General features: G+C 36.4%; 1 protein-coding gene across 6 annotated transcripts in view; it reads left to right on the forward strand.

The window, feature by feature from the left end:
* The first annotated feature begins 1,328 nt into the window (after positions 1-1,328).
* Positions 1,329-20,635, forward strand: part of tuft1b (tuftelin 1b) — a 28,319-nt gene continuing 9,012 nt past the window's right edge. Inside the window, exons 1-6 of one of the 6 annotated variants that reach the window (XM_055053692.1) lie at positions 1,329-1,532; positions 3,417-3,467; positions 19,851-19,895; positions 20,046-20,144; positions 20,226-20,300; positions 20,420-20,485. In XM_055053692.1, coding sequence (XP_054909667.1) covers positions 1,422-1,532; positions 3,417-3,467; positions 19,851-19,895; positions 20,046-20,144; positions 20,226-20,300; positions 20,420-20,485 — 447 coding nt within the window. In that variant the 5' untranslated portion in view covers positions 1,329-1,421. Of the gene's footprint in view, positions 1,533-3,416; positions 3,468-12,024; positions 12,093-19,286; positions 19,929-20,045; positions 20,145-20,225; positions 20,301-20,419; positions 20,486-20,635 lie in introns of those variants that run through there. The other 5 variants (XM_055053690.1, XM_055053694.1, XM_055053695.1 and 2 more) reach the window with 5 other exon arrangements.

Genomic DNA, 20,635 nt, shown 5'->3' on the forward strand with positions numbered 1-20,635 from the left:
ACTTCTTACAGCTTCTCTTGTCTTTTATTTAACATTACTTATCCAGTCAGCAGCAAAGCTTTGGTTTAAATAGAAATAAAATGATCATCTGTTATTACGCAGTTAGTGGTTTTCGCAGTGAGAAAGCGGGAAGTCACTTCGTAAAAAAAAAAAAAAAAGCCAGAAAAGAAATGACATTTAATTATGGAATGAGATGAACTATTATGACTCAAACAATAGCTGCAAAAGTGCACAAAAATAGCCAAACAAAAGTTAAAGTAATCCTTTGCATGTTTTCTATGGGCTGGGCTTCATAAATATGCTTTAGCAGTGTGTGTCTTTTATCAGACGCCTATTCATTTCCAGACGCTCTTCACGCAAAGCGGTGGCGCTTTATTCATGCATTATTGTGTTGCAGTGATGGCGAAAGAGTGCAGCCTTTTATGTGGACGTCACCGTACAAATATGTCCTTCAATAATAAAAACCGGAGGCTATAATAAAGACATGAAGCAGGATGTCATGAGGTTTCCCACAGAGGCAGAAAAAGAAAGGATTGTTGTTGTGTGGTTGTTGTAGAGCTGATGTTCAAGCACACCTGCTGGATGGAACGTGTTCGAACATTTTCAAGGTATCTTTCATATTCGGAGGGGATAATTTATATTAGAGCCAAGAGAATAAGCATTCACAAACACTAAATACAATGAAAAGTACAGAACTGAATAGCCATGAAACCATGAGTACAAACCGACACACAAATCTCAACAAGACGTATTAAAAGGGCAGGTAAAAATGAAATCTTAAATCTCTTGGTTCTGCGGCTTTTTAAATCTTCATCCTGATCATGACAGAGAAAACTCCGAACAGGGTTTGGTTAAGCTCTTGAAAAATGTGTTTTTGTGGACAGTGGAGATGTTTTAATGAAAACATCATGTACAATAACCAACAAATAAAACAAAAATATGATTTAAAACACTCATAAAACTACTGTTCATGTTAAAATTTCTTAAAATGTGATAAAAGTGCACATATGTTGGTGAACTTTCTTGCAAAGTGTCCACATGTTCGTCTAAAGAGAGTTCATTATCGATTATGGTATTCAGATATTTTTCTCCACATCCATTTAATCATTAAAGTATTCAAGGGAAATGGCATGTTTATTTTCATTTATGCCTTTTAAGTCTAAAATTGTGACAATCTGTCCTCGGTGGCCTTGAAGGTAAGCGAGTTTATCCAAAGGAGAAGCAGGAGGTGACAGGTGAGCCACCTGACTTGTTGTTATCAAACAGCTCTCTTATCCAATTTGCAGGTCTGGTGCAGAATTAGCTGAAGGGGAAAGGAAGCAGGAGACCTGCAGGGTCCTGTAAAGTGTATTACTTTAAAAAAAATAAATGGAGGACGAGCTGAGTTTTTCCTAGACGAGACAAATGAAGACAATCGTCTGATGGGATCCCTGTGGAAGAAGATCAGGGGGGCGTCAGAGAGCAAAATGCTTTGGTTCGGCTACACAAGCGGCAAAAGTCTGCCGGACGGAGGCGCCACCGACCCCTCAGAGGTCAGACGCAGTTTAGTCTCAGAAATGATCCATTAGACTGAAGAGTAATGAATCCTTTCCCTGCATCGTGCTGCTGCTTTTATGCTCTATAGCTTCACTGCAACAGAATGTTAAAGTAACCAATTTTATCATATTTTCCAAAAAACGAAAGTAAAATAAAACTTGAAATAAAAATACTAAGAAATTTTTAAACAGCATTACAAAATCTATGACAGTTTCTATCAGTGTCGATAGAAAAAGTTAATTTCCACCAAACATAATTTCAGAAATATTCTAGAAAAAAAATGTTTGAGTTTGAAGTTGAACATTTTCTGGAAAAATTCAGAAATTTTAGATTCATCTGACAAATTTGGGGGGAAAGATTGTAAAAATTTCTGAGTGTGAAAAATTGCATATTTGCTAGAAAAACAAATTCTGGATTCTTTTTTTAATTATTATTATTTTGAAAGTCGTGAACTTCCTAAATTTTCTCGAAAACGTCTGAGGTTAAGCTGAAAATTTATGAATTTCTTTCTAGCATCCTTTGTTTGTCTTTTGTTTTGTTTAGTTTTGTTTTCAATTTTCCAGATCAATCTCAAAATGTCAGTTTCAAATGAAAAACTCGGCAGAAAAAAGCTCAGAACTTTTTAGATAAATTTTCCAGAAATACAAAAACATGATCTGAACCTTAAAAGTTCCAAATTTGCTGGAAAACTTTTTAGAAAAAGCTTTTTTTTTTGTTGTTTTTTTAAGTTTTTCTACCAATTCTTCGACTTTTCAAATTCAGAACATTCTTTTTTTTTTTTTACAAAATTTCTGTTTTTTTGATGGAAATGTTTTCTTCTACAACAGCCCTAGAGCGCCGTCATAAAATTTATGTTTTTGCCATAAACCTTTTCCAATTTGTCTTAATGGAAACATATATTACATCTCTCTAATGTCCAGCACTCATATGTCCACCTTGGTGAGGGTGACACCGCCTTGATTAGACGGATGGTCTCCAGCTGTGGGTGTGAAAACTCATTTCAGCTAAACCGCAAAGATTTCACATTGACGAATAATCACCTTTTAATTTAAAAGTTTGAAATAAAATTTCCTCTGAGAGGTAATAAATGCAGTTTATTGACATATCGAAGTCAAAACAATGCAGATATAGGGAGCCTGAGCCCCTGACTATCCAGTAAATATCTCTGGGTACCCCTAAAGTTTCTGGCTTTATTAGAGTGTATTTGCTGTTTGTATAGATTTCTGGGTCTTTTGTCCGGACTGGTTAGCTTTAGTCTGGGCTGAGGTGGGATTTTTTTTCACATCCTGTGTTTGTTCTGTGGTCTGTTTTCAGTTTTTCTCCTCCCCTGTCACAGTTTAGTTCATCTAAATAAAGTACTTCTGCTTCAACAACCTGGTTGCCCTCCCGTCGTAAATCTGGGCTCCAGTCACTATTTCAGTGACTTTTAGCCAGGAGTTAGGTGGTGATGTTGCATTTTCAAAATGAATAAAACATGAACGTAGATTTAACATGTCATTGTCCACAGTCAGCATCAGTCCTCTGCTTCCCTGGAGGATTCATGTGTGATGGCGAAAAGCCGAGAAGAGAAGGAAAACCATTTAAAATTAAACTTAAAGTAAACTGGTACATCCATACTTCTTTGTTGTTTGTATCTTCAACATGTTTACATGTAAAACACGAGTCTGGGTTTTATGTAAGCGAGGCGCAGACCTGCTAGTCGGTCACATTTACCACACCGGGGCAGACCGTGAAGGCATCACTGTCGGAGCGGTACACAAACCGTATCAGGTGTCTGTTCGCCTCCTGTCCCGCTCTCTGTCGTGTCCAGGATATTTTGAAACTAAATACAACGGAGAGAGTTTCTGCTCCACTTATTTATCATTTGTGTTTTCGTCAAGATGAGCGGACTGAGGATGAGACCGAGTGGAGAGGAAGAGCAGAAAACCAGGGTGAGTGATGTTTTGAAACTAGTATTTGCATTAGATTATTTAACAGTCGAGGCCTGTCTGATTTCCAACAGCTGTAGAGTTAACTAACCGGACAGCCCAGCTTGTTTTTTTTTCCCTCACTTTTGGCTCCGGTTCAAAAAGTGTCCAAGTTTCACCATTAAAAAGAGTTTGAGGTTTGACAGCAGTGATACCCACTGGAGACGTTTTCACACCTTGTATATTTTGCACAAACATGAAGGAATAGATGCACAAAAGGAGCCGTGACAGTGTGATGTTGGATGTACTGGGTGAACAGATCTTATCATAAAAAACAACACAGAAGAGTATCCTGGTGGTTGCTCACAACAGGAAATGCAATTTACCTCATTTTCACTTATTGAATTTACTCACAGTTTAAAGTGAACGTGTCGCATATTGATTTAAAGGGATGAAAAGGATACGTTGGGAGAAAAAGTAAATCTTCTATCTCTACCTCTTTTCAAAAGTCAACTCGCCAGAGCATAAGCAAAACTGAATGAAGATTGTCAAACTCATTTTCATTTTGGGCTGTTTAAAACTCTGAATGCTCTTAAAGGGCCAGTTGTGCCAGAATGTAAAAGTGGAACCATGAAACTGTTGAAGTTTCAATACATAGCTGTTTGTTTCAGCATTCGATTAAAATTAAATATCGAACATCTCTTCACACTGATCAGTTTCTCCAGAATTTTGTGATTGTTTTTGCATTGAAAATCACACATTTTGTGGCGTTAATTTAGAAATATTGGCAAGGATTTTTTTAAATGATATTTGCACTAATGTATGATGTTGAACATGACTTTTCATTTATGGCTGTATCAATCACCTACTATGACTTGACATCAAGTCAAGCTGAGGCAGCTTTACGTTGAAACTTCAAATGTTTTTGACCGATTTAGAGAAAAATTTGCAGTGAAATCAGAAAAAATGTCAAGATTTGTTGACTTTGTGTCAATTTTGCAAATTTGTGAAAAACTGGAAGGACTCCTTGATGTAATTTGGAGTCCAGAAGGCCACATAAAAAGCTACAGTGGGCTTTTTATGCATATTTAAATGCAAGGACTGTTTGTTAAAAAATATATATATTGCAAAAAGAAGATTTATTATCTTTGTGATAGTACAGTAATCTACTCAGTAAATAGACTTCATTATATTGCGATGTTATATATTTTGTTTTTATTAAATGCTTTGAGCTTGCTTGTTCCTGAAATGTGTTATATAACTTAAAACTTTGGCATAGAAAATGTCAATTGTGGGATCTTCTAACAATCCCCTGAAACCACAGTGTTTTTTAAAATGCTTGCTTACAGAAAACATTGGTTTTGTCACTCTGAGATCTTCCGGATCATCAGACAAAACATTAGCAAATACAAATGATGGATTTCATACCAGTGGTCTTTATGGACCCGTAATTTTACAGGGAAGGGAAAACATGAGGTAATCACCTTTGCCTAGGTGGTGATCTTACTCACCAACTGAGCCCCCCAGGATCCCAAACATGATGTTTTTTTTTGTTGTTTTTTTCTTTTAAAGGTTAAAAACTGTCCAAACCAACCTGCCAAAGTTGCTACTAATCAGGACTTTGTGGTCCAATTTCACCCTCACACACTGATTACATGTTTAGATTTTAGCCCAATTTAAATAATTATTGTAATATTAAAAAGGACAAAAGTCCAGAGTTGAATGACTCAATAAAAATTAAGTTTTTCTAGTGACCTAGTCAAAGTCCAGGCATAAATCTGATTGGGATACTGTGATATGTTTTGCAAAACAGGCCTTTTGTACTTAGAAATCCTCCCATGTGGGTCAAACTTAGTCCACGGTGATTAAAAACTCATTAGGAAGGAGTTCATGCAAACAGCTGTTGTTCCCAAGGGTGATGCATCCAGGTATTAGGTTAACTGGATGTACAACAGGTTTTGTTGGCTTCTTTTTCTTACCTTACACAAAAGAAAAGAAATAAGCTTCTTAGTATTATACTTATCCAATGTAAAGATCAGATTCATCTGCAAAAGCAAAACTAAGAAATCTGGAAAGAGGTAAATACTTTCTCACAGCACTGTAAGATTTAAAGTGAAGCTAAATTTGGAAGTTGAGCAAAAACTTTCCCACTGAAGTTTTTGTTGGGTAATCAGTTGATAAATCTTCACCTAGGTTTTCTTATTTTGACGTCGTTGTGTATTTAACTTGTGAACATTACTCCTCACTCCATGGAAAAAGCAGCATCGTTTTACTGCTACAGTTCTGAACATGAATGTTAAAAATCACCCAAATGTATTCTAATAAAAGTTTAACTTTTCCATATCAAATCCAATCAAATAAATCAGTACATGCTCTTATTCCTAAATGTCATGCTGCTGTTTCAGTCCAGATGTTCTGACCACCTCTGTCCATTTAGAAACTGATAAGGAAATCATCTGGCACTTTACAGGGAGTGCCAGATGAAAAAGGTGGGAGAGACTTGTTAAAACAAGATATCCAATTACATCACCTACGGGCAACAAAGCCGAGTCAGTACGTGCAAACGGATTGCAAATTTAAATATTAAATAAATGACACCAATGGTAATCTGTACTAAGTTGTGCGTTTGAGAAGCAAATCTGGCTTGCTTGTTGTTGCTTGTTTAACCGTTTGCAACAATTTAATTATCTGCATGGTTTCTTCTGCTTTTAATGTGAAAGTCTTTAGGTGTTTCATTCAACTGTTTGAATACCAAGTTTCAAATCTTCACCTGGATATTTTTGCGTCCTTTAATTGTACGAAGTTCTCTAAATGTCTTGTGAGTAAATGTATTTGCCCATTTATCCGCAACAGCTGGAGCTTTCAATATATAGCAATAATTTTCATAATTTACTGTCTATTAAAATTGTCCCTCAAATTAATTTCACTTCCTGCTACGGTGGGAGTGAAATTACTGTAATAACCTGACATTGACTGGAAAGCGCAACGGCTCCCCTTCCAGAAACCGTTGGATTTTTTTCAGATAGCACGAGGTTTGGCAGAATTATGGTACGGCACATTTGTTTATTTAATGTTTATTTATATTATGAGCTAGTTTTAAGTGAAACAACTGATGTCAGGACTTTTAAAATCTAGAATATTTGATTGTATTGTTTGTGTATAAATGGTTTAGTTTTATTCATATGGTTCCAACAGTCAAAGTCTGAAATGTAATTTTTTTCCAGATTTACGTGGAAATCAAATCTAGAATGTAAAAAGGTTTTGCTGTGTGTCCATTCTTCCATTTTATTTCAATCCACCCATTCAGCCTGAAGACTTTTTGAAGACATTTCCTGTAGTCTGATGAAACTAAAGTGGGTCTGTTCGGTCTTCGTTGCACTTGGAGGAAGAACTGGGATGCTTGTATTATCCTAACTGTGAAGCATGGTGGTGGCAGCATCATGTTGTGGGGCTGTTTTGCTGCAGGAGGAACCGGTGCTCTTCATAAAATCAATGGAAGAAATGAAGATTATGTGGAAAATAATGTTGAAGTTAAAGGGTGGACTCAGATTGATCTTCCAATTGGACGCAAAGCATTCAGACAAAGTGGCTTAATTACAACGACGTCAATGTTTTGGTGTGGCCATCACAAACCCCTGATCGTAATCCGATAGAGAATTTATGGGCAGATCAGAAAAGGTGTGTGAGAGTGAGGTGGCCTACAAACCTGAATCAGCTGCACCAGTTCTGTGAGCCTGACTGAGCCAGAACTCCAGAAAACTATTGTAAGAGGCTTAAGTAAGAAAACCCAAATGGTTTGACCCAAATCATGCAATTCAAACACAGAAAACTCAGAAAATGGATGTAAATGTCAGATTTAAATGCACAAATAATTAGATATGATCATAGATAAATGCGACAGTTTCTCTCTCTTGTTATTGTAGCATTTAAAACACACATTTCTGCCATTTTAATTAACATAAAACAGTGAGAAAAAGGTATCTATTTATTCAACAGCTGAATGTAATTAACCAGCCATAAATAATATTCCAAATGAAAAACGATTGAATCATAGAGCAGTAAAGCGATTGTTTGCACATTTTAATTGTGCAAAACAAATATTCCTTTCACATATTTAACATCCTGAGTTGTTTTTAGATGGTTTGGCAAACTTTAGCAGGAATCGGAGATTAAATGTTTGTCCCACTTTTTGGTGATAATAGATATGAGTCAATGTGTTGAAACATGCCAAAAGGACAAAGAACACCCTGTGGGTGTTATTTATCGCTTAAAAACACTTTTTATTGTTTCAAACCCTCCAGAACTTCATTAAGTCAATCTTTTGTGAAAAACAATTGACTTGACATTTTACCGAATTGCTTACTCGGTAAGAATGTGCCGAGACCTGTTGGGCCTGTAGTTAAAAAGAAACGGCATCATCAGATTGGCAATCGAACATTTTTTTTTTGGAACACGCTTAGGCGTTTATGTGATGATCAAATGGCACTTCATCAAAAAAAAAAAAGAAAACACCAAAGAGACTTTGCCAGATAAAGATTAAACATTTCGCAACGTGTGGTAAAGACAGAAGAGAAACGGATTGCATTATTTCCCATCATGATGCTGCGTGCCAAGAGGACCAGAGACATGACTGAACAAAATATGTTTATATAGACGCAATGCAGGAAGTGCAGGCCTTAGTGAACACACACGCAGTGTTTGTCAGGTGAACCCTGTTTGTTTCATGATGTAATGAAGTGGATAAGTCTTACAGTTTAACTCAGACCATTTCATATCTCGAACGAGAAACTTTTCCCCATATTCCGCTGTAGAGCCGCAGTCCTGAAGCACCTTCTCTCATAGCGTGAGAAACAAGCAGAGGAGGCCTATCATTTTCCATGCTAGGATGTTATTAAAATAGCTTAGCTGGATTTTGATCTGTTTACTGTCAACTGTGCAGTGTATTTACATGGCCGTCATAAAGAGATCAGACTGAAGGTCCTTTTTATGTGTGAAACAAACATTTAAATGACATGTTTCCACTGCTGGCATGTCAAGAAATAACAGTTCCAACTACAAATATGTGAGTCACTCAGGAATAATAAAAAAAAACATTTAATGTGCATTTTTATTAAAAGAACGGCATGTACAGACAACTGTTGGACATTTGGTAGGTTTTCATTATAATACTGGTGTCACAGTTCATTTTATTCAGATATTCGTGGTTAATTGTTAAAGTATTAGACAAAATTAAGTAAAATTGTTCAAGATTTTAGCATTTTCAGCAAGATTTCCTAAACACTTTTAATGTACAGTTGCATTAAAAGTGTAAACTTTGCATTAAGTGCCATTATTTACCGAATTACACTTCATGTTTTGTGACGGTCTTATGCACACCTCTTCAAATAAAGTGTTACCTTATTTCATTACCTTTTTGCAAGGACTATGGTCTTCTCTTCATCCTTGACTTTCAGATTAATTAATTTCCTGAAATTATGCTCACCTTCTTGATGTCTTCTTCTGCACCTATTTAACAACAAGTATTTATTTCAGGACTTTTTCATGTTGGAAAACGAAAGAGTTTAGTGCTGACTGCTTTACATATTTGGTTTGAAGTCTTCATTTCTTCTGGATTACTTTGAACTCGACAAGATTCCCAGGCCCAGAGCCAATGAAGTCACCATGATTCACTCTGCGTCTCTGGGTTATTCACCTCTCTTCTTCTTCCAAACAGACGCAGCGTCTCAAGCTGTTAGATCTAGGCATCTGCAGAAAATGCCTAAAGTATTCATCCTCTCTCCAGCCTGTGCATACTTTGTTTTGGCTTAAAAGTATTCCTTCTGGGAAAGTGGATATTCTTTTAGAGCTTTAGCTGTTGTTGCTTTTGAGGCTATTGTCCCTGACTTGATTGAGTTATTTATTAGTGTCAGTTGTCCTTCAGAGCCTTTGAACGGTTTTGTTTCCCTCCTGATACTTCTCATTTGTGAGTTGTTCACACTTAAACGTTGCAAATACACAAAATCTTACCGAGTATTTTTTGGTCTAGTTTTCAGTGAAAATATAATTATACATACAATAAGATAAAACTAACTAACGAGTAGCTTTTTAGGAAGATATCTGAGCTTGTTTTAAGTAAATAAATAGTTATGATTTATTAAATCAACACATCAGCTCGTATCCATTATCAGCAAAAACTGGGACCAACATTTAATGTTTGTATTCCTGATTTTAAAAAAGGTTCTTGTTCCACCGGCAGATTATTTCATTTATAACAAGACATTTTTCCCACAAGTGAAATAATCTGGTGGTGGAACTGAAACTTTTTCACCAATACTAAGGAAGTATTTACTTAAAACAAGCCCAGATATTTTGCCGAAATGTTACTTGGGCGTAGCTTTGTCTAATTTTATGGGTATTAAAATATTTGCACTAGAAACCAAAAATACTAGTGGTTTCTTGTGGGGTTTATTTTGCTGTGAAAAGCTGAATTTCCTTTCAAAAACAAACTTATGGTTTAAATGAACATTTTTAATTTGCTAAAAGATATCATAAAATATATTTTAGCTGAATTAATTGCAAATATAGTGAACTAATTTAATTTCCATGACAAAACTTTATTCGTTACTCCCCTGATTAGGCCTATAAATGGCTCCCATTTAAGCAAACACTTTGTGTTGTTGGCTTAAATGTGTGTAAGGACAGCAAGCGCAGACAAACATGAACATATTTGGTGTGTTCAGTCAGTTTTATTTGCACAGTTTTGTTTATTTTGCACCAAACCAGAAACTGTTATATAAAGACTTTTCATTAATCAGCGTTATGTAACCAGCATGACACATTCCTCAGAGTGCTGCTACCTACCAATGTCACCGTCTGGCAGACGAACGACGGCTTTGTCCTTTTGCAGTTTTTATCACCTCCGTAACTCGGGATTCACAGGAGGTTTGTGAATAGTGCTCTGACTGATATGGACAGCTTCAATTAAATAATAAAACTTCAGTTTGGATGTTGAAGGAGATGTAAAATTTACATTTTGCCCATTTTTGTACTTACATTTGGGTCTCTACTGTTTCTAAAAGAAACCCAAGCTCTTAAAAACAAAACGCCCAGCTGGTTTTTGGGAATAAGTTCATGTTTTTAGGTGTCTGGAAAATGAGCCTTTTTAAAATCCTCTGGTGTTCTGTCAGATCAGCATACCTTGTCAGATCGTCATACGCTTAGCACGAACTGACGGCTATATCTGTCAAGACAAGTATAAATAAAACCATATGATTTTATTTAATCAGCAACATAGAATTATGACGTCACACACTTTGTTATTAACAGCTGTATGACATCCTGACTTAGCGGTTAACTAGTCAGCAACAGGGAGGCGAGTTTTACACGGACGTGTGTTGTAGTTGACTGCAGCTTTAGCTAGTCCCTGCTTTAAATTTCACCCATAAACTGACCTTTATTCTTTTTTTTTTTGACAATGTATCTGTATTTGATCTTTTCATGACAGTCTGAACAACTCAGGATGGATTTTTTCCCCCAATGTGACCCAGGCCACTGTGATATCCGATACGGATACGATCTTTTCAAATTTGACCTGAATCTGAAAGGCCAGATCCTGAACGTCACAGGATCACGTCACAGACACTCGCTAAACGTCACTACTCTGTGGGAAGAAAAACAACAACAACAATGGCGGACAGTAACGAGGATTAAGCTGTTAATGTGCTGGCTCTGGTCGGGCAACAACTTCAAAATAGCAAGGTATGCTTCACTGTTGGCATCCAGGTTTACTTCCGCAAACACTGAGCACTTTTTTTTTTTCTTTTTTTTTATGGCGGTTTTCAAAACATTGAGAATGCTCTCTGTGTGTGACGTTGTTGCGCCCTCTGATGCACATGTAAGACACTTTCAGGTCGTTTGAAGTTCACAGTGGAGATCACATACAAGTCGCATAGATTTGTAAATGTGAAAAAATATGATTTAACAAAAAATTGGAATTGGGTCACTTCATGCTCCAGTGTAAATGTGGCATTGGTCAGCTGGTTTTATCACTGTATGTGCTGTACGATGGCAAGAAGTGTTTTGTTGTTGACTTACCATCCAGAAACCACTCACCGTAATCTTGCTGGTTGTGCAGGAGGCGCTACTAATGCTAATTGCGCATTCGTTTGCAGTTATTTTTATGTGTAAGTGTAAATGTTGAGTGGTGTGATCAGCAGTTTATTTGATTTTCAATGAATCAAATAAAACATCTCAAATAGGCAGAACTGTAAGAACAAATAAAAATTTAAAGAGTATACTTTCTACAGCAAATAGACTTATCCAAACTTCTTCAAGTTTGCATAATAGGTCACCTTTAAACTATTAAAATGTTCCTTGAGTTTAATATAAGCTGTCATTGGCTGTTTATGATCCAGGCAGAGGGAATGTCTCTCCCCGTTCTTTTCGTTGTGCATGTGTCATCAGAGTCCTGCAGGGGAGGCTAGAGTCGACTGGCACAGTAGCTCCCCGTCTGGAGAAACGGTGCGCAGGGACGGGGTTGGGCCTGGAAGTGCCTCACCCAGCCTTGTAAGGCAAGACAACCGTGACTTTGCACAAGCTTAGTCACAACATAGACGCGGTCGGTCCGGATCACATCTGCCTGGGAAGAGTCTGATTGCTTCATCTGCTCAGGTAGATATGATAGTGTCTCTTTGAGATAAAGTATTTTATGGCGGGGTTTTTATGTCTGTGGAGGGAGATGAACAATTTATTTATTTATTTTTATTTTTTTGCTTTTTAATATTTCAATGTTTTTTTTTAAATAGATTTATCTTGAATTTTATGAATCTATCCAGCTTGAGGCATTTTTTATTTAAAAAAAAGGTACAAATAATTTTTAATCCCTTTTTTTGGTCATATAAGCCGTTTTACATGTTGGGCAAAAAATATTTGATATAAAGTTGTTTCAGTACTGTATGACTTCTCCACCCATTTGTAACATGTGTAGTCATGTTGCTCAGTCATAAAACCAGTGTTTGAGATGTAGCTGGAGATAAATGAACCTTGCAGACGTCTGTGAACTCTAAGGTGATGCTACTTACTGTCTGTCTCTGCAAATTATTGGCCCTGTGCATTGATTGATGCTTTGTGTAGATGACTCCTTGTATAAAGTATTGATCTTTAAAGTGAGATCATCTCCTAAATGATGAGCAGCTGTAATGGAGAACAGGAGTCTAATAACATGGAACTGACTGTTATAAAGGGAGCAGATGTTTGTATTATCTAATGACACAGACATTAAGAAATCAGAAATAAATCTATAAAACTCCGTCGGGACAGGCTGATCCTTAGTCTCAAACAATATTAACAATCTGCTGTTTAAATGCTTAATTAGAGTTTTATGTGGTGCTTCTTTAGGTTCAACATCCTGGAGGTTGGTGAACATTTCCTTTATGACTACTTGAGTTTAGAAAATGCTGATTATTTATACTCATAGAAAATATTTAGAAAACTTGATTATTATTTTTTTTAATCTCATGGTCTGTCCAGACAGACAAAGAAAGACTTTAAAAGCCCAGCTTGACTAACCCCAACCATCTTTCAAACATTACTTAGCAAATTTATCTGGACTGCCCTTCCACTTTTGAACTGCAGTCGGCGTCTTTCCTGTCCAATTTTTTTCTCTTTTTTCAGGGGGTTCGTTGTCCATTTTTTATGATCTGAAATATTTCTAGACTTTATAATTTGTCTTTCTTGTGACTCAAGAGAAACGTGAGGTCGCCTTCTTTCAGCCAGCTGCTTGGCAGTTCTGTTTCTCCCATAATCCTTTACAATTAGACACAAATTTTAAAACGGGGAAACTTTTTTTCCTCTTGGCAATTATAGATTTTATTGGACAGATTTACAGATTGCAGTGAGAGTCTTGACTGAAGAAAGGCACTTTCATTTTTTCTTAGAAAGGGTGTTGTTCTTGTGAATGCAGATGAGCTGATGAAGAAAACAAGTCTTATTTACATTTACACCAAGTGTTCCCGATTCCGAGAGGTGTTCCTAATAGCAAAAATCACTAAGTAGGAGTGGAAAAACAAGTTGGAATCTGTAAAGCAGCTGAAGCACTGATCCATCCTCCTGCTCTTTTGTCTGGAATGCTGAAAGCAGGACAGCAATGAATGAGAACACACTCCCCCTCAGGGTTCATTACCGCTCAGCTGAAAGGCCAAACCAGATTATTTTATTCTTTGTTGCTTTCTAAGTTCCTCTGTATCCTTTAAATATATCACCAAAGGAAATTTTACAGAAAAATGTTGCATTGAGTTCCATATCTACCCAAAAATACAATTTATTCCATGGAAATATATTTCAGAAATTACAAAAGTAAACAGAAGAACATTCTGACTGAAGATGTATTTTCACGTCATTACCGTCATGACGCATTTGCAAACGGTCGATATGTTACCATTTATACTCTGCAAAAATGCAAAATTTTGCTGAGAAATTTTAGTCTTACCAAAATAGTTTGGTATCTTATTACACTTAAAATAAGACACTAACTCATAAGTAACTTTTTAGCAAGATGTAAGAGCTTGTTTTAAGTCAATAATTCCTTAAAATCGCAGAAAATGTACTTGCAACATGGAAAAAATGTCTTGTGAAATCATCTGCCAACAGAACAAGTACTTTTTCTGCAATTGTAAGAAATTACTATATTAAAACAACCTCATATCTTGCTGACATGAAAGTTAGTTTTATCTTATTTCAAGTTGACCAAGATATTTTTTTTAGAAACTAGACGAAAATTACTTGACAAGATTTAGTGTATTTCTTTCATACCCTACTTTTTAGTCCTTAAGAAACTTGCGTTATGTATTATTCCAAAACACATAAAAATAACAAATATTTCATAAATTGAATGGAATTCTATTGGAAAACAGATTGAAAGATACTTTTTGAATTGCTGCATAAACTGTAGCAATGTTTTGTTATATATTCATTAAGTCATTTTGTTCTGAAGCTTATAAGGGAAAAATCAATCATTGTTGAGAAAAATGCTGGAACCAATGGGGTTGATGTTATCAGCAAAGCTGTTTTCTTTAAGTTTAATTAACCTGAAGATTCAATCTCGCCCTGAGAAATGATTTTGTGCAAGCCTGCACCATCATGTAGGAGGTAGCCTGAGTAGATCTGAGCTTTGTTCTGCCTTTTTACGGGCTGAGAGAACCGCAGAAATGGAAATGAAATGTACCCTGAGCTGCATGGGCAAGCCCAGAAGGTCAAAGCAGATGTGCATTTGCATATTTATGCCCAGAACAGACACTTAAAAACTTGGAACATATTATGTTTATTTAAGAGATCCAAGTCTGCACTTGCCCATGAAGCAGAGAGAAGATGCATGTAGAGATCAAAGGAAGTATTTAGCTGTAGCCAGATGTAAGGAACATTTTTATTATAATAATCTACTACATTATGCTACACAAACAGAGCTGCAGGTCTTTAGATGTGGTATGCTTGCAAATGTATTAATACCCTTTGAGCTTTTGTCATGTTACAACACCACACTCAAATTTATTTTATTTTCTTTTTATGCAATGGACCAACATACAATAAATAAATGCAGTGACGTGCGGCGAGGCACTGACTTCTCTACAAATGCATAATATCCAAAATAGAAGCTTGTATTTCTATTTTTCCTTTAACTGGAGAATTTTGTTGCTAAAAACTTTTGATTGTTTTAACATGGTTCAGCTGTAGGATGGTAAGAAAAAAAGGTTTTTTTTTTTTTAAAGAAAAACTATGTAGGAACTTATCTGTATTTGTTTATAAAGTCAATGAGTTCCACTAGTTGAATGCAGGGTCTGTCAGCATGACATGATGCTGCCACCACCATATGTCACTATGGGAATGCTATGCTAACTTTAGTTTTCTGCAGCACAGATTATTTTGCATGTAAATTTTCCATATTTATTGTTTCCGATTTGTGTTTGTTGCATAAAATTTTAATGAAATACAGTTTGTGGTTGTAACGTGACAAATTATGAAAAGGTTTAAAGAGGTATGACTACTTCTGTAAGGCCCTGCCATTGTTGAAATTGAAACATTTTACAGCTCTACATGTGAATTTGTTGTGTTACTTTAGGCGATGTTCTCTGCACATGGGTGGATGTCTCTGAATATTTCTGATTGTAATCCAGGAGAAACTAATTAAGGTTTGTTCTGAAATTCAGCGTCTTCATTCTTGCTGATGGTAGAATGTTGATGCTCTTCATTCTTCCATCTGTGGCTCTTTAGTTGTGCTCTTTTGTCTTTCAGTTTTTAGCCTTTATCTGTCTACACCTTAAAGTAGATGCATGCTAGCATTAGAACATAACAGCAATTTGCTCATTTCTATATTAATTACCAGTGAGCATGTTTAATTAACATGTTTAGCGCTTGTGACAAACACCTTTCCCTGCACGCCACAGAAGGTTAATGCTCGATTACTGATTTCTTTGCATTCTAATCATCTCTCAGGGAGTGTCTGTCCTTGGATCATTTCTGCCCATAGGACTGAGAAGCTCTCAAGACTGGAGTTGTCGCTTCTTTAGATCAGGAATGAACCTCGCCCCGCCTGTCAGCACCTCGGAGCTGATGGTTTTCAGAAACATAATTATACACAAATACCTGCCATTCAAGCCAAGCCGTTTGTTTGCGAGTACAATGCAAATGAGAGAACAGGCTGCTGACGTAGAAAACAAGATGTTCTCATGTTTTGCTTTTTGCTCTATTAAGCCGTGCGGCTCTGCTTGTGTGATTTAGAGCATTTGGTGGCGCTCCTGGTAAAGCTGTGAGAAAATCCTTAAAGTGCAGCCATCTTTTATTGCAGTAGTTTAATCTCAAACTGAAAAAATAAACTACACAGAAAAAAATCCCACGTGAAGAAATTATAACTGCAGTTTTATACTTTTGTCATTATGGCGGCAGAGACGTGAGTTTTCTCTTCAGCTCTCCTACTAGGTTTTATTAAGGTTCAGTTTTGATCTGATATAGACATTAAAATGGTTTAATAACCATTCTGTCTTGATTTAATTGCATATTTTCAATTGCTTTCCTGATGATCCAGCAGATTCTTATTTAAAATCTGCTGGTATTTTAGTATTTCTGATGTCATCCCCTCAAATGCGATTTCCAGGGTATTTAAAAGAGAAACCAGCCCACAGCATCACAGATCCTCCACCATACTTAACAGATTTTTCACACATTTACTTACCAACTAATACGCATGACAGAGCAAATACTATTTTTAGAAAATGCTTATTCTCTAACCACACCAGTCATATGATTTATGTCACTAAATCAAATCTAACAAGCCACATAATTTTGGGAGGTTTTAGACGGCATTTATTGAAATTTATTAGTATAACAATGAATCAAAACTATCATAATAAATTTGTCACAGTCAATGATATTTATGCCCACCCTTAGTCTATACATCTGCCTTTAGATGAACTGTGTGTTCTCCTCTCTTTCCTGTTTTGTAGAATGACTTGGACAAACATGTCTGTTTCATCCAGTGATGGGTTTTTAAGATGAGCCAGTAAATGTGTACTTATCTTATTATCTTAACAATCTGAAGCAGGAGGCTGTTCTGCTGAAAAGCCAAACGTATTAAAGCGTTTAACAGGAAGATCCAAATCATTTTTACTTGGTATTTTCTGGTTTGTATTTATTATGGCACGATGAAAGAACACAAACAAGTTTTCCGACAGCACGTCTTCATAAGTAGGAAGCACGATACAGTTTGTGGTTATTCCCAGGAAAGGAGTGGCTAAATATTTGTGACATGTGGTGTTACTGGTTTAAAAAAAACATTTGTAACAGTCCGTATTAGGTGATTTTGCTGTTTTATGGATCTTAACGCTCCATGTAGATGCCGTTAAGGATTAATATCAAAGCAAAGCAAAGCTGCCATACTTTCGTAAGATCTTGTTTCAGAAAGATTCACCGTGCGACTTTGTTTAGTATACTTCCGCAACAGTGTGTGACGAATTATTTCTGCAGTAGACCTGCATTTTACGGCTGCAAGACAGTAAATGCCATAAGGGTGACTGAAAGACATGCTGGCTAGGATTCATGTCCCGTTTGCATAACCAACAGCAGTCGCATGATGGTCTGTTCATTTATGCAACATGTTCAATCCCAGAACATGCAATGGTTGGAATCAAAAAAAATAAAATTCTGACAAAATAAAAGCAAGAATTTGTGCATTTTAATCTAATACAAAGGAACAACAAGAAAAGTACTTCAAATGAAGTGAATGAGGAAACTGCAAATATATTCCTTCTCGCACACAAACTCACAACTGGAAAAGAAATCTGTCAAGTGATTTACAATTTGTAGCTAAATAATGAGGCAAAACAAATGAATGAAATGGTAAAAATGTGGATTATAAATAAAAAATAGAACAAATAAGAATAAAACTTTCCATTAATTTAAATAAACATAAATAGGACTGTTTGCTATTTCACCATATTTTAAAGTATGGACAATCAGTTTAGTGCAAAAGTTTTTAGTGCTTGTCTTGACATACTTTAAGGTACTGTATATGGACACATTGTCCTTTCAGGCATTTAAAAGTGCAAATACTATCAAAATGAAGCACATCTCTAGAATAATAGACAAGTTAGTGAAGACTATTGTAGAGACAAGCTGCTCTCATTTATTAGTCTGAATTCCTGAAATATACCAAATAAAACACAGTTTGACACATTACTTGCTCACATTGCAAAATATGCTGTCATAACCAAGAGATGGTTATTTTTTACAATCTCTTCTTCTCTCTTCTAGTTTATGTTTGCTTTTTTTTGATAATTTGCCCCGTTTGTCTGATTCATACTTATGTAATGCAATTCTGTTTCTTCCTGTTTTCATTGTGTACCACCGTTGCCCGTCTGTTTTCTTACTTAAGTATTTTCATGAATCATGGAGATTACCCGTTCATGCAAATGCTTAAAACTTCGTATTACTCACTATTACAAAGGACAAATGATTTGATTTACCTCCAAAGTTGAATAAAAATCAAATGCAGCCTCTGATGTCATACTTTTCTTACTTCAATGGATCGTCCTGTTGGAGATTATGCAATAAAAGAAGCATTTGTTTGCTTTCAGAGGGGACTGAAGGGTCAGGTGTGTTTAAAGAACTTTAACTGACATCATTATTTTTTTAGCTAAGATGAGTTTTTTAAACTATTCACTTAATGCAACCAAAAGCTGATTATCTTAATTTATTTGTTACATCCTCAATGAATGAAGCGCTTACGTGCACATTTAAATGTTCTCCCATTACTTCACTTTACCACACCTTTCCTTTGTAAAATGAAACAAGTAGCAAATTTCTTCACGATGCTCAGAAAGAAAAATATGACAAAGTGGCTTTGATTGTAGAATAATGTCTCCACAGTATCGCCAAACAAATAGTTTAATTCCTTAAACAGCAGGCAGCTGTGCTAATAAACAATTTATTTGATTCAAGTGTGTTGGGATTCATCTAAAGGTTGCAGGATATTAACTCTCATGGACTAAACTTTGCTTTTCCTGCTCTAAACTATAATTAAAACAAGGATAAGCATTTTTAATATGAGCTAAATAAGCAGTTTGCAAACTGATAAAAATGCAAAATGAAAATTGGATTGATGAGTAATTGGCAAAACTTGTCACATGGCATGGTGGTGGCAGTGTCATTCTGTGGAGATGAGGGTTTTTTTTATCCCCAGCAGGAGGGAGGAGTAAGATTACCTTGAAACCAAAAGAATACTTTTTTTGTTTGTTGTTTTGTTTCTTGTCATTTCGTCTTTGGTAAAAACCAAAAAAGAAACAAACTTGTTACATTAATGTTGATTTAAAACTTTAAAATTTCTGTTTAAAATATTTTTTGTCAACTTGTGAGCTTTGCTATATGAATAAAATCGAACCATAGTCCACATCCACAGACCTCAACACACAGACTAATCAAGAATTTCCTGTCTGTTCACTGAAATTGCTGCTACTAGTATTTTCATAAACACCTCAAATGAACCGTTGAATAACAAACATTTTTATTGTTGTTTGTTGCTGTTGCCCAGGAGACAAAGCCAAGTGGAGAGTGACTAAGCTGGGGGTTTTAGAGCGTTTTGTATTTTTAGCCCCGGCTGCAGTGGACTGGGTAGATTTTCTCCAGCGGGCTGACCACAAGCCCTGAGTGGAAAAGTCTCCTCACTGTGGGTTGCTAAGATTTCCAGTGTGATTGTAGGACTTGCATAGAGGAACTTCAGTGATGGGGAAGTTTTATGACTTAAAAACCACCGCCTCTCTCTCTCTCTGCTCTGCCTTCCACTTTCATTTTGAGCTCCTTTTCTTTCCCTTACATCAATCTTTTGCCCCCCCAACGCTCCACTTAGTCATCCACCTCCTTTTACCGTCTCATCTTTCATTCCAGGATCTCCGCAGGACGCTCACACTTCCCTTACACGATCAGGATCAGGTAGGATACATCCCAGAGCGACAAAGCAGCAAGGTACAAACTCGGAGCGGAGAACACAGGATCGTTTACTGAGACGACGGAGGCGGAGATCAGAAGGATAATTTACCTCTTTTTTCTTCTTCTTCTCCTTTTTCCCACCATGGAGTGTAGGAGAGCAGCGTAGCCATTGTTCTGCCTCAGAAACCCAGCGAGCAGAAACAAAGAGCTGCGCTCATCACTCCCACAGAAGAAAAGGTAGAAGTCATTAAAGTGTGTGCTCTGATTCAGTGGAACTAAAGTGGCGTTGAGCTTTTCCAGTGTGTGTTTCATAGTTGTGCCTCGTGTTTTAAGGTCTACCTCAGAGCTCGGTCAGAGGCGGTGCAGAGTGTCAGGATGCTGACGGACGAAGTGTCTCAGATTCAGGAGGTCAGAACTCGGCTGCTGGGGCTTGAAGCATTTAATCACTTGTGCAGAGCTCAAATGAAAGCCTTTATGGTTTCTGTGCATAGTGAACATATTTTTAAAGCATTTGTTTTTGTTTGTAGGTGCGGTACTGCCTCAAGACTCTGAGACAGCAGATGGCTGCCAGACAAAACAGCAACTTCAACAAGGTAGATTCCTACTTTTAACTCTTGAAAAAATGTTGTGCTGAATCAGCCAACAGTCCGTGTTTTACTCAGTGTCTCATTTTCTTTTTCCTACTGAAGGATCAACTGTTTTATATCTGCATCTGTATGTCTGGAAAGTGAATTTGATGCTTA

The sequence above is a fragment of the Poeciliopsis prolifica genome, unplaced genomic scaffold, assembly GCF_027474105.1.
Source record: "Poeciliopsis prolifica strain line A6 unplaced genomic scaffold, Auburn_PproV2 SCAFFOLD038, whole genome shotgun sequence".
NCBI classification, from domain to species: domain Eukaryota; kingdom Metazoa; phylum Chordata; class Actinopteri; order Cyprinodontiformes; family Poeciliidae; genus Poeciliopsis; species Poeciliopsis prolifica.